General features: G+C 34.9%; 1 protein-coding gene across 3 annotated transcripts in view; it reads right to left on the bottom strand.

Annotated features, from left to right (window-relative positions):
* INTS13 (integrator complex subunit 13) overlaps positions 1–16,230 on the bottom strand; it is a 32,913-nt gene that overhangs the window by 824 nt on the left and 15,859 nt on the right. For 2 of the 3 annotated variants that reach the window (XM_057703069.1, XM_057703071.1), the window contains exons 8-16: positions 15,488–15,572; positions 12,131–12,220; positions 11,764–11,871; positions 10,444–10,622; positions 9,175–9,345; positions 8,727–8,881; positions 8,192–8,422; positions 6,144–6,283; positions 318–453 (exon numbers count right to left, since the gene is read on the bottom strand). In XM_057703069.1, coding sequence (XP_057559052.1) covers positions 318–453; positions 6,144–6,283; positions 8,192–8,422; positions 8,727–8,881; positions 9,175–9,345; positions 10,444–10,622; positions 11,764–11,871; positions 12,131–12,220; positions 15,488–15,572 — 1,295 coding nt within the window. The remainder of the gene's footprint in view (positions 1–317; positions 454–6,143; positions 6,284–8,191; positions 8,423–8,726; positions 8,882–9,174; positions 9,346–10,443; positions 10,623–11,763; positions 11,872–12,130; positions 12,221–15,487; positions 15,573–16,230) is intronic. The other variant, XM_057703070.1, reaches the window with a different exon arrangement.

Raw genomic sequence — 16,230 nt, 5'->3', positions numbered from 1 at the left:
CATAATACTGTATTACTTACTAGGAAAATATTTCCTCCCTGTTATTCTATATAAGAGTCAGTGTTGCATGCTGAGTTTTCTAATTTTTCTCTCTATGATGTTTACTGAACCTTCACAGTTACAATTAATAATATCAGGTCTTTTACAAGTACCAAGAACCAAAGAAGGTAATTTTTTTCTCTTTATAAGTAACATGTATCGGTTCATAATATTAGTAATAAAAAAACTGTTGAACACAACAAACAAGCAGAATTTATTATTTTAAACTTACTACAAGGCAATTAACAAAACTAATTTCTATAATAAAGAATACAAACCCATTTTCCTCTTTAAGATGTTGATATAACTCAGCTCTGTTATTAACAGAGTTCAAACGTCCAGCAAACTCCTGATGTTTTCTGGAATTGGCGGTATTGATTCTATTACTCCATAAGGATAATAAGGACACTGGCCCTGGTGTAATATTCGAAAGATGAGAAAAAAGGTAGAACAATTCATTACTTCAAAATTTACAAATGTAACAAATTTACCCCTAATTCTATTGTTCACTTTATATAATTTAAGCAATATCATCTTCCCTTTATTCTAAAATCTGTACGTGTTTAGGGGTCCCCAAGACCATCTACTAAATAAAGTTCAGTGATTTGCCAGAATGACTCAAATGACTAAATATAAAGTTACAATCACAGCTCAGAATCATCACAGCAGCACAGTAAGTACACAAAGCCAGACCAGTGTGGGGAAAGACACATTAGGTAAAGATTAGAGGACTCCATTTGCAGGCTTTCCACGCTCTCTCCCTCCATGAGGGTTCACGCAGAGTGCATACTCCCTCCAGCAGCAAAAATGCAGCCACGTGTGCACGATATTTCTGCCAGAAAAGCACATTTAAGACTCAAAAGAGTTCAAGGTTTTCATGGAGACTGGTCACGCAGACATTCTCTTCCTAACTACAACTACCAAAATTCCAGACTCCTATCAGGAAAGCAGGTGTTCAGTTCAGATATAAGGCAAAATAACTTCATCATTTGGGGAATGTTTCAAAAGCCACATCTCCAGACATCAGCCAAGGGCCAAACTTGCAAGCAGACTTTTCTAATGACAATCGTTTCAGGCCTGCTATGGTTAACTCTTTTCTGCACAATATGAAAAGGCAAAAAACATTCTCTAAGACCATACACAAAAATAAACTCTAAAAAGACCTAAATGTAAGACCATTACCCATAAAACTCCTAGAGAAAAAGAGAGGCAGAATACTCTTTGACATAAATCATAGCAATTATTTTTTTCTGTCTCCTAAGGCAAAAGAAATAAAAGCAAAAATAAACAAATGGAACCTAATTAAACTTAAAAGATTTTGCACAGAAAAGGAAACCATCAACAAAATGAAAACACAACCTACTGAATGGGATGATATTTGTAAATGATATGACCCATAAGGGGTTAATATCCAAAATATATAAACAGCTCTTACAACTCAACATCAAAACAAACAAACAAAAAACCTGATTTAAAAATAGGCAGAAGACCCGAACAGGCATTTTTCCAAAGATGAAATGCAGATGGCCAACAGGCACATGAACAGATGCTCAATATCACTAACCATCAGGGAAATGAAAATCAAAACCACAGTAAGATATCACCTCACAACTGTCAGAATGGCTGTCATCAAAAAGAACACAGATAACAAATGTTGGCGAGGATGTGAAGAAAAGGGAACTCTTATACACTGTTGGTGGTGAGGTAAACTGGTACAGCCAACTGTGGAAAACGGTACGGAGATTTTCTCAAAAAACTAAAAATATAACTATCATATGACCCAGCAATTCCACTCCTGGGTATATATCCCACAAAAACAAAAACACTAATTCAAAAAGATACATGCACCCCAATGTTCACAGCAACATTATTTACAATTGCCAAGATATGGAAGCAACCTAAGTGTCCGTCAACAGATGAATAAAGAAGATATGGTACATATACACACACACACACATATATATACATATGCGCACGCACACACACACACGCATAATGGGATACTACTCGGCCATAAAAAGGAATTAAATTTTGCCATCTGCAGCAACATGGATGCACCTGGAGGGTATTTATGCTAAGTGAAAAAGTCAGAGGAAGACAAACGCTGTATGACATCACTTATATGTGGAATCTAAAAAATACAACAAACCAGTTAGTGAATATAACAAAAAAGAAGCAGACTCACAGATATAAAAAAGAAACTAGTAATTACCAGTGGGGAGAGGAAAGCGGGGAGGGTTACCAATGGGAGGAGGGAAGGAGGGAAGGAGTTAAGAGGTACAAACTATTATATGTAAAGTCAGCTACAAGGATATACTGTACAACACTGGAAATATACCTAATATTTTATAATAACTATAAATGGAGTATAACATTTAAAAATTGTGAACCACTATATTGTAAACCTGTAACATATAATATTGTACATCAACTATACAGCAATAAAAATAAATAAATAAAAATCATATGACTCCTAAAAGAAAACACAGAAATAAATCTTTGTGACTTTGGGTTAGCAAAGATTTCTTACATATAATACCAGAAGCATAATCATAAAAGAAAACAATTTATACACTGAACTTTATCAAAATTAGAAACTTCTGCTCTGCAAAAGTTGCTCTCAGGAGAGGGACAATCCACAGACTTGGAGAAAACATTTGCAAATCACATCTCCAACACAGGATCTGTATCCAGAATAAATGAAAATTCTCAAAATGCCACAATAAAAAAACCCCCAACAACCCAATTTAAAAATGAGCAAAATATTTGAATGGACCCTTCTTCAAAGAAGACAGACAGCTGGCAAATAAGCAAATGAACAAGGCTCACCATCATCAGGCATGAGAGAAAATATAAATTAAAACCATTAAACAATATAAATATAAATTAAATATAAATTAAATTAAAATATAAATTATATATAAATTAAAACCATCAAAACCATATAAATTAAAACTATTACATACTTATTAAAAGAGAAAAAAAGTCCTGACAATGCCAAGTGCTGTCGAGGGTGCAGAACAACCAGCACTCTCACTAACTGCTGGTGGGAATGCACACGGCACAGCCACTTGGGAAAGTGAGCTGGCAGTTCCTAATAAAGTCAGTCATATACAATGGAATAAAAAAAACACACTAATGATACCACACAACACAGATGTATCACAAATGCATTATGCTATACGAAATAAGCCAAGCTCAAAAGGCAGCACACTTTATGATTTTATTTACATGACATTCTGAGAAAGGCACAACTATAGGGGGGAAAACCCACATCAATGGTTATGAGGGATTGGCGGCAGGGGAGTGTAGGATGAGTACAAAGGGGTGAAGAAACTATTCTATATCTAATTGTGGTGGTGGCTGTTGCACAACTATATACAAGGTCTAAACTCACAGAACTGTACACCAAAGAGAGTTAATATTACTGCATATAAGTTTTCCATAAATAACTTAACAAAGAATTTTTTCTTATTATAAAACTAATACATATTCATTAAATAAAATGCAGAAAACAGCAAAACATACAAAGAGGAGATAAAACCACCCATAATACTACTGCTCTAACAACTACACATATTGTTTTATTTTTTTAACGCCCATCTACAGCAATACAATTACATTTTAGTTTTTCTGTTACTGCATTATACAAAAAGAGCTGAATGGATTTTCACAAAATCTATAGGGTGTGTTTGGAAGAGCCCAACCTTCCACGCAGACTACACAGCATGCACAAAATTCACTTTGGAGAGTCCTAGGAAGTTATTTTCCAAAGCAGATGCAATCGAGGTACAATAAAAGACCCATATAAAACTGCTGACCAGAAGAGACATACAGGGACTTCCCTGGTGGTGCAGTGGTTAAGAATCCACCTGCCAATGCAGGGGACACAGGTTCAAGCCCTGGTCAGGAAGATCCCAGATGCCATGGGGCAACCAAGCCCGTGTGCCACAACTACTGAGCACGTGTGCCACAACTACTGAAGCCTGCACGCCTAGAGCCCGTGCTTTGCAACAAGAGAAGCCACCTCAATGAGAAGCCCACACACCACAATGAAGAGTAGCCCCCACTCTCTGCAACTAGAGAAAGCCTGCATGCAGCAAAGACGACCCAATGTAGCCGAAAGAAAGGAAGGAAGGAAGGAAGGAAGAAAAAGAGACATATGACTTAGGTTGGTCAACAGAATGAAAGAAAAAAAACCAAACATGTTCCAAGTACCAGTCTTGAATGGAAAGTTTTAAGGGCAGACAGTGATTTGCAATCAAGTTGCTTCTCATATGGGCCACACTATATAGTGTTTCCAGGGTGAAAAGCTTCGGGGATCTATTTAATTGAATTATAGCTGACATTCCATCTAAGTGATAAGCTAGTGCATATGTGTATAAAAGCTTCTTTTGAAACAAAGTGGAGATTATGATATATATGGCTGTCTAGCCTGCATTTTAAATTTAACTTATTATATATTAATTCATTCATTTATTCATTCAACAAATAATAACTGAACTTTTATTATGGGCCAGGGACTGTGGTGGGTGGTAGTGACACGACAGTAAAATTTTTTTTTTTTTTTGATGTGGACCATTTTTAAAGTCTTCATTGAATTTGTTACAATATTGCTTCTGTTTCATGTTTTGGTTTTTTGGCCTTGAGGCATGTGGGATCTTAGCTCCCGGACCAGGGATCAAACCCCATCCCCTGCACTGGAAGGTGAGGTCCCAACCACTGGACCGCCAGGGAAGTCCCAACTGTAAATTTTTAAAAGTCCCCGCCTTTAAAATGTTTCAGCTGAATAGGAGAGGCAAGCTGTCAATAAGCAATGTCAATGGAGTACTCTACGTGCTACCACAGTATTTATCCCAGGATGCAATGGAAACACAAAGAAGCAGCACCTAACTTAATTGTGAAAGGAGGTCAGGGAAGTCTTTCCTGAAAAAGCAGTTACTTAAGTTAAAATCTGAATGATACACATTAGCAAGAGGGAAAAGCGGGCACTTGTGACAATAGTTATTCTGGGGATTTATATTGATAAATTCCACCCTATGGACACACCATCATTTAAGTCATCCTCTCACTAATATGTGTTTCAGTTGCTTGCAACTTTCTGCTACTATAAATAATAATTTTTAGAGTTCTACTTTCCAAACAATGTTTAAGCACTGTTTAGATTAAATCTAAATTAACCTCATTCTAATCAGCCGTGGCATGTGAGTAATAGGATAATTTACCAAGACACATTTATTTAAATCCCATTATTTTCCAGGTACACTGGCAAATGCCTGAAATACAAATATAAGATTGCCCTTATCTCTGATTTCAAAGAAATCAGGGAACTGGAGAATACTAACGTGTATTGCAATATATACAACAACAGGAGTATATAAAAAACAAGCCTACCTTCTCCCTAGGATGAGCTGCAATGACTGTAACCTGGCCAGCCCTGAGGTCTTACTGTATTAGTAAAGGCACAGTGGTAAGAACTCAGTCCTTTGTCATACCATTTCCCATTTATCCTCAAAACACTGAATTTAGTTTACCTTTAAGATAACTAAGGCCTACAATGACTTTCAGGCGCTCCCAAACCCAAATCCTAGGTTTGCTTCCTAGAATTCCTGAAGAGGAAGTTAAGCTTTTCAGCCTATAAATAAGACATAAAAGGCTATACAATAAAAATACTGTTTATAATACCTTTACTGAAACTCATTCACATGACATTTTAATTTATCAATAAATGGGGTGATAAGAGATCCTTCCCTAAGTTCAGGAAGAGTTTAAAGAAGAGTCTTGTCTTCAATAACCTAGCACTTAGTATAGTGTTAGGAACATAAACATATTTAAGTTAATGTAATTAAAATTTCTTAAAACACAGACTTTATAGTAAAAGTGCTTATTCTGCAAAGGCTTCATTAATAAAGCTTGACACTATGTTTCCTTTAAAGCTGACAAATGTATTTACTGCCTATATTTTCCAAGGCTGTGAACAAAGGGTCTCCTAAACAACATCAGGAGCAGCAAGCAGCTCTTCCGAAACACAACAGAAAAGGACACACTGTACAACAGAACTAAACTGGAAAACTTCTTACATAGTTACCACACTTCTACCTTACCTTTTGATTTTTCTACAGGTGGAGTTTCATCCATCTCAACAAGAGGCTTTTTATTTGGAGGTTCTGGGGAATCAGGTGAATCTTTTATAATCTCAGCTTCAGCCAACTCTTCTTTTCCACGTTCTAACATTCCTTTTAATCTTTCAGAGGGACAAATAATAAAAACGTGAAAGTTTAAATTCTTAGAAATCTAAATGGTTCAATAATTAAACCAGACTTTACATATCAGTCATAATAAAAGATCCTGCTCTCACAGCATAAGCCTAGGAATAAATCAGAAACTAAAGCTCAATTTAAAATCAGGTAAGAGAACGTAATGAATTTAAACACAAGTTTCCCTTCTCCTTCCTTTAGTAATGCAGTTAGCTGTAAAATGGAGCTAAAATTGTAAAAAAAAGATATGGAGGTAAAATTTTAAAGGTCAGAAATAATGTGATCTTTGAAAAATACTTCACAATTTTAATTTCTGAAGATATGGACAAAATACTATTTCAAATTACAAATAAGATTAAGAAATCTACTAGGGGACCTCCCTGGTGGCACAGTGGTTAAGAATCCACCTGCCAACGCAGGGGACACGGGTTCGAGCCCTGGTCCAGGAAGATCCCACATGCCGCAGAGCAACTAAGCCCACGGGCCACCACTACTGAGCCTGCGCTCTAGAGCCCTCAAGGCACAACTACTGAGCTTGCGTGCTGCAACTACTGAAGCCCATGCGCCTAGAGCCCGTGTTCTGCAACAGGAGAAGCCACCGCAATGTGAAGCCCGTGCACCACAACAAAGAGTAGCCCCCACTCGCTGCAACTAGAGAAAGCCTGCACACAGCAACAAAGACCAATGCAGCCCACCCCCCCAAAAAAAATAATAATAAAAAGTAAATAAAGTTTTAAAAAAAGAAATCTACTAGCAATTGTTCCCTAGTTTATGTACTGTGGAAATGTACTTATGTTCTATATGTTAGGAACTTAACTCCAAGCTTATTTTGAGTTTCATATACTTGAAGATTGGTGGGATCTGAATAAGAATACTCTTTTCCCCCTCTTCTTGAAGCAAGACAATTTTGTTTCAGAAACTCAGCAGCCCTAAGGAAGAGGTGAACCTCTATGGCCAAAGAGATAAGTGTTCTACTTATTTATGAATAAAATAGTACACTTTCCAGAATTAGCTTCAAAGTATTCACATGGCAGAGGTGGAGGGTGGTGGTGAGGGGAATGGATGTGGATATATATGAAATGAAATCTGCCATGAATTGATCAACTTTCAAAAGTAGATAATAGGTAACTATTTATTCTACTGCTGTATATGTTTGAAATTTTCCATAGTAAGTTCTGTTTTTAAGGGACTGACCACATTGCCATTATAATGGTTACCTGGTTCTTTGCCTGATTTCTGGCAAGAAGCTAGAAGATGAAGCCAACTAATATGTCATCATATTTTTATTTATAGACCTTTATTACTTTTTGTGTTTTTTCAAATTTAACCTGAATAACTATACAAATCACGAACTGAGGAAAAAGAGTATACGATTAAGGAGGGTTTTCAGAATAGGACTATGATTCTTCAGTGCTTTCAAGGTTTCCCTATGCCTATTTTTATAATAGCATCTTCCACACTATGCTGTAAGTTGCTCATTTTTTGGCCTGCCTCTACAGAACACTGTACATTCTTCCAGGGTAGGGATCTTAATGCCAACTGCCTGGCACACGATGGGCATTTAATAAATATTCACTGAATAAAGAAATAAAACTATGCCTTTGATATTCAAAACACATAAAAGCACTTACGGATACCAAAAATCACGTATTATGATTTTCAGAATTAGGAAAAAAATTAAACACTATCTTTGCCCCTAAGAGTAAAAAAATCATACCTCTTTAAGCCCAAGAAAGACCTTCCAGATTTGAAGAATGATAAAATAAATTATAAAATACAATAAACACACATTAAGTGAACTACTAATAAATAAGGTCTGATTGTTCAAATGTGCTATATGTAGAATGTGATATGCAAAAAGGCACCATGGTGCTATGCTAATATCAACAAATCACCTCTCTGAATCTTGCCAAGATTTCTCCTGTTCATAATCTTTCACTGCTTTCTCTGACTTGTCCTCTTTGTCCTCCCTCTTTCTTCCTCGTTTCTTTCGTTCTTCTTCTTCTGGTGGTTTGCTCCTACATGCCATTAGACATTCCAAGACTCTTTGATGTTTCTCCGAATTGTTGATATGGGCTCTGACAAGGGTTTCTAATTCATTCCACATGATGCGGTACTGTTCATCTCTAAAGTAAAGATTTAAAATAATGCTCTTACAAAAAACTCTTTAAATAATTTCCAAGTAGCACGCGTTACTGATACAGTAAAAAGAAATAATTAAACATGGGCTTCCTTACTCGTCCAATGGTGCAATTCTAAGTGATAATGAATCTGATTCTGCTATTTTATATTCTATATCATTTCATCTTCATCATATATATGTGTATATACACACCCCCAAACATAATTTACCTGTGGAATAATTTAGCTCACAAAACATTAAGAATCAAGTAAACATGATATATGAGAAAGAAAGAGAAAAAAACCTACCTTTTAGGGCCTTTTCCTCTCGTACCAACTGTGGAAATAGGTAAAGGATCATTTTTTCTTTCCATATCAACTAAGTTGTATATTGTTTTTTGACAGTTTAACACATCTTCTTCTGTCAAAGATTCTTTCACAATAACACTGGCTAATGGAACTACCTGTTAGATTAAAAAGAAAGAAAGAAAGGAAGGAAGGAAGGAAGGAAGAAAGAGAAAGAAAGAAAAAAGAAAAGAAAAGGAAAATATGTCATGAAAAATAAGTATCAAAGCATCTAGACAGAATTTGATTTTAAACCTCACCATGGAGAGCTAATCTATAACCATCACTTTCATTTTCTATTACTAATTCTTTAACTATAGCAAACGCTTATATTTCATTCTTTGCTTGATAAATGTTACTTGTAAAGAATATACAACTAATCTAAAAGAAAAACAAACTATTTGACACTTACCGCTTGCATGTTAAAAATGGTGGTTTGTGAAATAATCATAGGCCAGTAACGGGTGTGTTTTTCTAACTGATCTTTTGCTCGTTCCAAAGGGATCTCAAGACTTCCGTCGATTTTATATCTGGGGTCTAGAAAAGGAGTTAATCTGTTTTCCCTCATAAATTCACCAAAATCCTAATGGTAACCAAATAAGATACAATTAGAAGCGATTTCCCAAGGTTTCAGGATGGATTACATGTAACAGTCTGTTCCCCATGTCTGCTGTCTGGTGATATGCAACAACAGCCCATCCTCCACAAACTACTGTTTTTCCCTTCTCTTTGAACATGAAACCTATCAGCCTTTATTCAACGGAGATGAAGAAAACTTCCAACATTAATACATTCATGGTTCTTTCCACTTTTTAAAAACACTCATTTTTCTTCACTTCCATAATTTAACTTTTTTCTATTATATGCAGATAAAAGAATAAATTCATCACATTAGAATACCATTTTGCTTGCTTCAAAACTGCCTTAACACAATATCAAAATGTTAACAGTGGTTATCTTTGAATGATGGAATTACAGGTAATTGATAGTCTTTGTTCTTGCTTTTATCTTTAAAAAGAATCTATACTTTCTAAATTTTCTGCAATGAATACTTACTAGCTTTCTCCTTATTTAAAAAATTACATAAAAATAAAAATGAAAAGCCTAATCAAAAATGATTACAGTACATAACACTCTGCGGTTTACAATGTATATTCATACACATCATTCACCCTTAATTTTTACAACCACCTTAAAAAGTAGACAGCCATGAAATATAGAATATAAAAGAGGGGTGGGAGAGTGAAAAATTCAAATCAGAACAATACAATTTCTACCAAAAATACACACTATTTCTTTGTATGCACCTCTCAATAATACAAAAATTTATAGTGTTATTTCAAAGTAGCAGAATCCAAACATTCAAATGTTTATGCTTGGCACTTAAGTTACTAGAAATAAAATTCCACTTAAAATATTAGTTCAAATCAACTTCCATTCTTTCCTGTAATTTCAGCGTGTGAAAGCTATGCAGATACTTCTCAGCATACAATACGTAAGGAAGATGACATGGTGATAAACAGCTCTTTTGAGCAAGTATTTCAGGAAATTCACCTAATTAAAATAATAATAAAAAATCAACTTCTCTAAACTTCTTTTTGCCACAGATCTTAGCATATAATAGGTACTCTATATACTTGCTGAATGACAGACTCAAAATTTATAGGTATTAGAGTCTTACTGTAATCCGGTAGTCTGTAACTCTTCCTCCACATCCTTCACTAATTGAAGGTGGATCTTCTAGAATGGATCGAGAACTGCTAAGGACGTGCAAAAAAATCTCTCCTCCGTGGCTACTAAGCATATGACTAATGACTTTGGAACCTGACTTTCGTGGTTGTTCCAATAAAACAGAACGGCCTGTCAAAAACAAGATTACTCTATCAGTGATGATATTCAAATAGCTCTTGATTTTACCCTTAAGATTTATGTCTAGATTTTTCATTTTATTTATTGCTCTTCATATTTTAACCAGCATTGCTCATTGAGTATATCTGCATATCAAGTCCTAAAAATCTGAATTCTAGCCTTAGCTTTCTCTTGGTTACTCCAAACTTACATAGTTATATAGATAGTTTTCGAAAATAAGTACAGTGGTCTCTGGTATAATGTTTGTTTATATTATTCATTCAATTACAAATTCATACAAAATTCTTCTCTTGGACATCAAGAAGAAAAGTGGGACAACTCTTATATAACCCTTAGGTTATCAAAGCTACAAACCATTTTGGGGGAGAAAGCAAGTCTTAACCACTTCTCCCATTCCTCCTTATCGGCGCTGTTATTGTAACTACTCTCTATATTTTACATGACCTAATGCTATTTAATTTGGACTTCACATAATCTGATAATCAAACTGTACTTAATATAACAATGAAATTAACCTTATGATAAAGGCAGAGTAACTCTTGACAACAGTGGTTCCAAAAGCTAGTTATTTTAAGAATCATCAGAGGAGCCATTAGAATTTAGACTTAGCAAATGGAATTCAATAATTTGAGGTTTTTTTTTAAATTTTATACAAGCAACCAAACCACAGATTTAAAGTCATTATCTATAAGAATCATATGATATACTATTGAAAATAAGATGTTTATTTATGATAAAGATATAGTGTTTAAAGAGAAATAAGTCCATATATATTTTGTAATTTAAAATTCAATAGGCCAAGATAAACAGTCTATATTATTCTACCTTCCAAAAAAAAAAATCAACTTAGACTCTAAATGTCAAATTTTTAAAATAAAAATACTAAAAAATATATTAAATAAATTTACTTAGATACTATAGAGTCTGAAAGACAAAGTCAACTTATTTTTAAACATCAGTAAAACTGTTAAAGGGTATTTACAATTATATAAGTTTAAAACAGCTTTGGGAAATAAAATGGTTAGACTATATTGAAGAAAACAGCTGTTCGAGAACTCACATTTTCACATATTCTCACTAATGACTTCACATGTCATAATCTCAGTCAAAACAATTAAATGATGAAAGTTACCATTTAGAAGAAAATTAGTAAGGCAGGAGGAAGGTCTACTATTTACATCTACAGGTGAAATTCGGTAAGCGCCAGTGCAATAGTGTAATTCTGAAATAGAAGAAAACACTGATTTGAAAGAATATAAAGAAATACTTCCACAATTAAGAGAGAAAAACAAGCAAAAACAAAAAGTTGTTCCTTGAACCCCTAAAACAATGAAAAACAAAAACTCAAAAAGAAACAAATGCAAGAGTGTAAAGCAATACATTCCAATAAAGAGCTTAAAAAAAAACTTAAAAAAAAAAAACAAACAAATGATCCCTGCACAATACTTAAGGAACCTCTGATACATTTTTTTCTCTTTCAATTCTTGTTAAATACCTACCAATATTATTTGTTCTTGGTGTGCACCACTTTAACGTTATTGTTTCTTTAAATGAGCCTTCTCTACTGCTTCCACTTAAGTGGTTATCACCTTTAAAAATAATTTAGAGAAATAATAACATTAGTAAATAATCACAAACTTCAAATGTTTGCCAAGATTCCCCAAAGAGTTAAAGCTCTGTAAGAGAACATCTTTTCTAGAAAGTCTCTTAGAAAAATACCAAATACAGTTTGGATATTATAGTTACTATTGAAATGCATATTTTATTTTCCTCCAAATTTCTCACTAATTAACTTAATCATTTCAGTCACTACACTAAAAATCAACAGCAAAACTTTTTTCAATTTCAAGCATCCACAACTGCTCCCTTCTGACACCATTAAATGATAAAATAACATGGTTATACGTAGAAAGCTTCAGGAATCTAAAATGCACAACTGACTGTATTGAATCCTAATAAGTTTATCAGAAGAAACATAAAATGAGGAATCTATAAGGTAAATATATAAGAAGATATAACAGTGAGCACTTTTTGCCTTAATGGAGTCTAGAGTAAACAGATGTTAAAATGATAACACCAAAGTCTTAAACCCCTCAAAGTCATCCAAGAGGGTTGGAATCAGCTTCTTCCTAACTCCTATTAATATTGCTATTTTGACCTCTTCCTGTAAAAATCAAATGTTTTTAACAGCATCCAGAATGGTGAATCCTTTCCAGGAGGTTTTCAACTTTCTTTGCCCAGCTTTATCAGAGGAATCACTATCTATGGCAGTTATAGCTTACGAAATAAAGACTTGAGAGTCAAAATTACTCCTTGATCCATGTGCTACGGAAAGGATGTTGTGTCAGCAGGGATGAAAACAACATTAATCTCATTGTACGTCTCCAGATGTACAGAGCTCTTGACGTGACCAGGTGCACTGTCATTGAGCAGTAATATTTTGAAAGAAACCTCTGAGCAACAGGCTAAGTCGTAGGCTTAAAATAATCAGTAAACCATGTTGTCAACAGATGTGCTGTCATCCAGGCTTTGCTGTTGCACTGATAGAGCACGTGAGATTTAGCATAATTTAGCCCCAGGATTTTCAGAAACGTAAATAAGCATTGGCTTCAATTTAAAAGTTACCAGCTGCATTAGCCCCTAATAAGAGTGTCAGCTTGTCCTTTGAAGCTTTGAATCCAGGCACTGACTTCTCCTCTCTAGCCAAAGAAGCCCTATATGACATCTTCCAATAGAAGGCTGTTTCATCTACACTGAAAATCTGTTGTTTAGTGTAGCACTTTCATGAATGATCTGAGCTGGATCTTCTGGATAACTTGCTGCAGTTTCTACATCAGCACTTGCTGCTTCACGTTGCACTTGTATGTTATGGAGATGGTTTCTCTCCTTAAACTTTGTGAACAAACCTCTGCTAGCTACACACTTTTCTTCTGTACCTTCCTCACCTCTCTCAGCCTTCACAGAATTGAAGAGAGTTAGGGCCTTGCTCTGGATCAGGCTTTGGCTTAAGGGAATGCTGTGGCTGGTGTGATCTTCTATCCAGATCACTGTACCTTTCTCCATACCAGCAAGGCTCTTTCACTTTCTTCTCATCTGTGTGTTCACTGAAGCAGCACTTTTAAAAGAATTTTTCCTTTGCGTTCAAAACTTGGCTAACTGGCACAAGAGGGCCTCGCTTTCGGTCTATCTTGGCTTTCGACAAGACTTTCTCACTAATAAGCTTAATCATTTCTAGCTTCTGATTTAAAGTGAAAGACATTTCACAGCAAAGGAAACCATAAACAAAATGAAAAGACAACCCACAGAATGCGAGAAAATATTTGCAAATTATGCAACCAACAAGGGATTAGTCTCCAAAATTTACAAACAGCTCACAGCTCAATATCAAAAAAAACAAACCCAATCAAAAAATGGGCAGAAGACCTAAAGAGACATTTCTCCAAAGAAGACATACAGATGGCCAAGAAGCACATGAAAAGATGCTCAATATCACTAATTATTAGAGAAATGCAAATCAAAACTGTAATGAGATATCACCTCACACCAGTCAGAATGGCCATCAACAAAAACACTGCAAACGATAAATGCTGGAGAGGGTGTGGAGAAAAGGGAATCCTCTTACACTGTTGGTGGGAATGTAAATTGGCACAGCCATTACAGAGAACACTATGGAGGTTCCTTAAAAAACGAAAAATAAAGCTACCTTATGATCCAATGATTCCACTCTTGGGCATATATCCAGAGAACCATGGTTCAAAAGCATATATGCACCCCAGTGTTCACTGCAGTGCTGTTTACAATAGCCAAGACACAGAAGCAACCTAAGTGTCCAGTGACAGGTGACTGGATAAAGAATATGTGGTACATATATACACAGGAATATTACTCAGCCATGAAAAAGAATGAAAATAATGTCACTGGCAGCAACATGGATGGACCTGGAGATTATCATACTAAGTGAAGAAAGTCAGAGAGAGAAAGACAAATATCATATGATATCACTTATATGTGGAATCTAAAAAAATGATACAAATGAACCTATTTAAAAAACAGAAACAGACTCACAGACTTAGAGAATGAATTTATGGTTACCGGGGGGAAGGGAGAGGGGGAGGGACAGATTGGGAGTTCGGGATTGACATGTACACACTGCTATATTTAAAATAAAATGACTTTTTCCATGAAAAAAATAAATTGAGAGACATGCAACTCTTCCTTTCTTAGAGGCCACTGTAGGGTTATTAACTGGACTAATTTCATCATTATTGTGTCTCAGGGAGTAGGGAGGCCCAAGGAGAGGGAAAGAGATGGCGAAGAGCCAGTCAGTGGAGCAGTCAGAACACACACAACATTTACAGAATAAGTTCTCTATCTTATATGGGTACAGTTTGTGGCACCCCAAAACAATTACAACAGCAACATCAAAGATCACTGATCACAGATCACCATAACAAATATAATGATGATGAGAAAGTCTGAAATATTTTGAGAATTACCAAAATGTGAGAGATGAAATGAGCAAGTGCTACTGAAAAAAATGGCACCAACAGATCTGCTCAACCCAGATTGCCACAAACATTCAATTCACAAAAATGCAACACCTGTAAAGCCACAGTAAAGCAAAGCATGATGACATGAGGTATGCCTGTATTTGTTCCATTAGCCTAGTCTTCCCCAGAGTAAATTCAGCAGAACACTAGCTCTGTGGCCATTAATGGGTGATATTGTCAGACAACTTTGGAACAAGATGAACTAAAGTCAATCACATTTATTTATTCAAGAACTTCTCAAAGCTGTTAGTATGCTTTCCTATGTTAGATCTTACAAAATAATACTTCCCAACATCTCTTACTTACCACTTTTCAGGAAATCTACATGTGCATCTTTGTGATGAAGTAGCTCCACATCGTAATTGGCAGATGTGTTAGCGTGTTGTTCTTCCTTAAAGCAAAATTTAAAATAACTTGATTTTGTTTTTAAAATAATGAAGTAATTACTTATTAATTTTGCTTAAAGTGAGGTCAAATATACCCAACAATAATTAGCTGTAATAATGGGATAGTTTGCTCAGTAATTTATTTAAAGATGCAATAATTTTCCACAGCACTATAAACTGTATTAAAATACTGGCTACATATCGGTAATAAAGTAGTGATTTTTCTTCTGTTGTGTCAGAATTAACACAGATTACTCATTTGGAAATTTTAGAAATTTTTTTACTCTGAATGTCCTGGTAATACTTTTTATACACAAATATCACATAACTGAAATAGTTTACTCAATGTAAAATAGTTGTTTAAAGGAGGAAATAGCATCTTTAAATACCTATAGTAAATTAGCAAGCACCAATTATATAAAACAGCAAATACAGACCAATAAACAAGTTTAGTAACTTGTTTTCACTAAATAGTAAATAGAAACTTCAACATTATCTATTTACAAGAAAAAGACAGATTGAGGAGTCACACCAGTAGCACACAAATATGAGCAAGTTTAAAAGGCAAGGTATCTGTCACCCTCAGAATATTTTTTTCGTATAACTCATGAAATTATACATATTAAAGTACATCTGTTATGCTATTTCACTTGTTGATTGCTT

The sequence above is a fragment of the Hippopotamus amphibius genome, chromosome 12 (assembly GCF_030028045.1).
Source record: "Hippopotamus amphibius kiboko isolate mHipAmp2 chromosome 12, mHipAmp2.hap2, whole genome shotgun sequence".
Lineage (NCBI taxonomy): Eukaryota > Metazoa > Chordata > Mammalia > Artiodactyla > Hippopotamidae > Hippopotamus > Hippopotamus amphibius.
This window is presented reverse-complemented; position numbering and strand designations above follow the sequence as displayed.